At 44.8% G+C, this 3,054-nt stretch overlaps 1 protein-coding gene across 1 annotated transcript in view; it reads right to left on the bottom strand.

The window, feature by feature from the left end:
• Positions 1-2,739: 2,739 nt before the first annotated feature.
• Positions 2,740-3,054, bottom strand: part of LOC106820829 — a 13,192-nt gene continuing 12,877 nt past the window's right edge. Inside the window, exon 2 of the mRNA XM_014825404.1 lies at positions 2,740-2,831. Within this exon, the coding sequence (XP_014680890.1) occupies positions 2,740-2,831 (92 nt within the window). The remainder of the gene's footprint in view (positions 2,832-3,054) is intronic.

Below are 3,054 nucleotides of genomic sequence, written 5' to 3'. Positions count from 1 at the left end.
ACACCTACTCTCCCACACTTACTCCCCCACGTACCCTCCCACACCTACTCCCCCACACTTACTCCCCCACGTACCCTCCCACACCTACTCTCCCACACTTACTCCCCCACGTACCCTCCCACACCTACTCCCCCACACTTACTCTCCCACGTACCCTCCTACACCTACTCTCCCACACTTACTCCCCCACGTACTCCCTACACCTACTCTCCCACACTTACTCCCCCACGTACCCTCCTATACCTAGTCCATTACACATACTCCCCACAACCTACTGATACAGACCAATTGTTTTTTAGACCTAGTGCAATTGTCATGGATGCACACACGGTTGCATTAGCGATCGCGTGTGTATGCAGATTAATTATTGTAATCACATGATAGGGACAATAAAGCGTAATCTCGGTCGTATATGTATCCGGGTCAATCTAGCATATACGAATATGTGGACAGAGCGAAATATATGCAAAATATCGATGTAACCAACCAAGCAGATAACCAACCAGTCAAGCACGCAACCAATTAAACTGATAGCCAACGATACACATAACCAACCAAATAGATATCTAAGCAAACAAATCACCAGCAAAACCGTTAACCAAGGGGTAATATATCCAACTAAACAGCTAAGCAGCTAAACAGTGACACAGCTAAAATGTTTTAACACGAAACTGACGCGAATCGCCTTGTATTTCGTAAACCAGTTCGCACGCACGCACGCACGCACGCACGCACGCACGCACGCGCGCGCGCACGCCCGCACGCGTGTGCATATAATGACCCTAATACGTCCCCGCGTTTTCGGAATACCAGCGCGAATAGTAGGCAGTATTACGCCCATTGAGCGCGGCAAGCGTGTATACATGCACCCAGATATGCAGTGAAAGCGTGCGGTTTAAGTGCTTCGTTGTGATCCCACGTCGCATGCGTGCGTGCGTCAACCGTACCGATAACTGCACACAAACACACACTATATATATATATATATATTAGTAGACGAGCCGGCCAAATGTGTTCCTTTGCGAGCGAAATACGATATGTACAGAACAATGTGCTTTATAATATAGCATAGTAGATACCATAGGTAAACTCAAGTCTGTCTGCAATATTCACTTTATCGTGCAGCGTTTCGTTATCTTAACTATCCTCGTAAAATTACCGTTCTCATTGCCGTAATCTTAATGTTCACGTTGCGTAATAATGTATATTAATCAGATTCTCCCATTAAAACTTATTGTTCTACTACTGTATTTATTAAGGTTTATAGCATCGCTTAATCTCTACTTTCTAAAACATCTAAATAATCTAAATTCTAAAACATGTAGGGGCCTACATATAACTTTCTTTAGTCATGAAAGCACCGCAGAGAACGCGCGGTATCCCACAACATACGATGAGCACAATATATGTCTATATTTGTCTACATATGTATATATTGAAAAACAGTATACTGCGATGTCTTATACAAGAGATATTCTGCTCAATTTGTGTATGTCCTACGATATTTACATAATATCTTTTCTTTGAATACGATGCTTTACTTTCACCTGTGCATTTATTTAGATTTTAAAAAGATTTTTTTAGATTTAGATTTTAAAATTTATTTACGCTTTCAAGTATATTACATTTTTACATATATCACAACAAGTTTTTTTAAATAAGTACGGCGAGGGAGGGCGAATTGACTATACAGTCTTCGAGTCAGCCACTCCGCTAACATAACATTATTTTCTCGCATTTCTCTACACACATCGCCTAGTCCTGTCTCTCACATTGGCTAAAGTTACATGATAAGGTAGTCTGCGTGAGCGGCTTATATAAAAATATTATCGTGTAGTCCCGTAGAGCATGATACGTAAAACATCATCATACGATCTGTCTCTCATATATTCATTTATTTCAAAGTTATGTCACGTTATCTTACCTTGTCTCATCTGCTATAAGTCTTTTCTAATCAGATTTTACAGTGTAACTTCTCTTGTGTTAAACTATGTTATGTTATGTTATGTTATACGTTACGTTTACTTACTTCACCTTTTTAGCTCTTACTTTATGTTAAATTACTTTATGTTACTTTACATTACTTTATGTTAAATTACTTTACGTTAAATTTATATGCCGTTTATGTTCAGCCTTTTATGTTCTACTGTTTCATGGTCTTTTGATTATCTTTTGCGACGCTAACGTCAGGATCTCGTACATAGCGCGAAGAAGGCGTGGTTGGTGAGGTTGAAGCGCGAGTTGGTGATAAGGTGCTCGCCGGCCCCATGGCCGCTGCAGTAGTTGAGGCTGACTCGGAGCGGCTTGCAGCACCCATGACCAGCTATGTCGGCGAATGCCATCGACATGCGTGAACCTGGCACGACTGCTCGCGTCCGTCGATCGCCGCTCGACGCCACTGCCGGCGCGCTTCCTCGCGACGCGCGCGCCACCGCTCGTGAATAGGCCGAGACGGTGTGGGAGTGATGCCGTAGTAGAACAGATCGGCTGCTGAGCCGGCGGCATCCATTACGAGCGTCGCCCGTCGGCGCGCCGTGCGCGTCTAGGCCGACGTAAGCGTCGACGGCGCACACCGCGTTCACGCACTTCGAGAACTCGTCGCGCAGCGCGCCGACTAGCGGATAGATGTGAAACTCGGATTTATGTACGCTCGGCATGCGTGAACGACGTCTTGCCGTTGATGGTGATATCTTACGTGTACTGACTGCGCCTCAACACAGCGCCCGCCCGTCTTTCCCTTTACGACAAGTTCGATGGCAACGGGAAATTTGCCATCCTCAAGCTAGTCTCGAATTTTGAAATGATAGATGGCGCTGTGTGACGATCTGAAACTGAAAAGGACAAGAAGTGTATATTTAATATGATAATCAGACAGACCTCGCGCACGCACACACACGCGCACGCACGCACACGCACGCACGCACACCGCGCACGCACACACACGCGCACGCCCACACGCGCGACGCACGAGCCAGCGCACGCACACACACACACCACCCACACACACACCAAGCGCATAATATATATATATATAGAATATATATATATATATAT

Source organism: Priapulus caudatus, unplaced genomic scaffold (assembly GCF_000485595.1).
Source record: "Priapulus caudatus unplaced genomic scaffold, Priapulus_caudatus-5.0.1 Scaffold3, whole genome shotgun sequence".
Taxonomy (NCBI): domain Eukaryota; kingdom Metazoa; phylum Priapulida; class Priapulimorpha; order Priapulimorphida; family Priapulidae; genus Priapulus; species Priapulus caudatus.
This window is presented reverse-complemented; position numbering and strand designations above follow the sequence as displayed.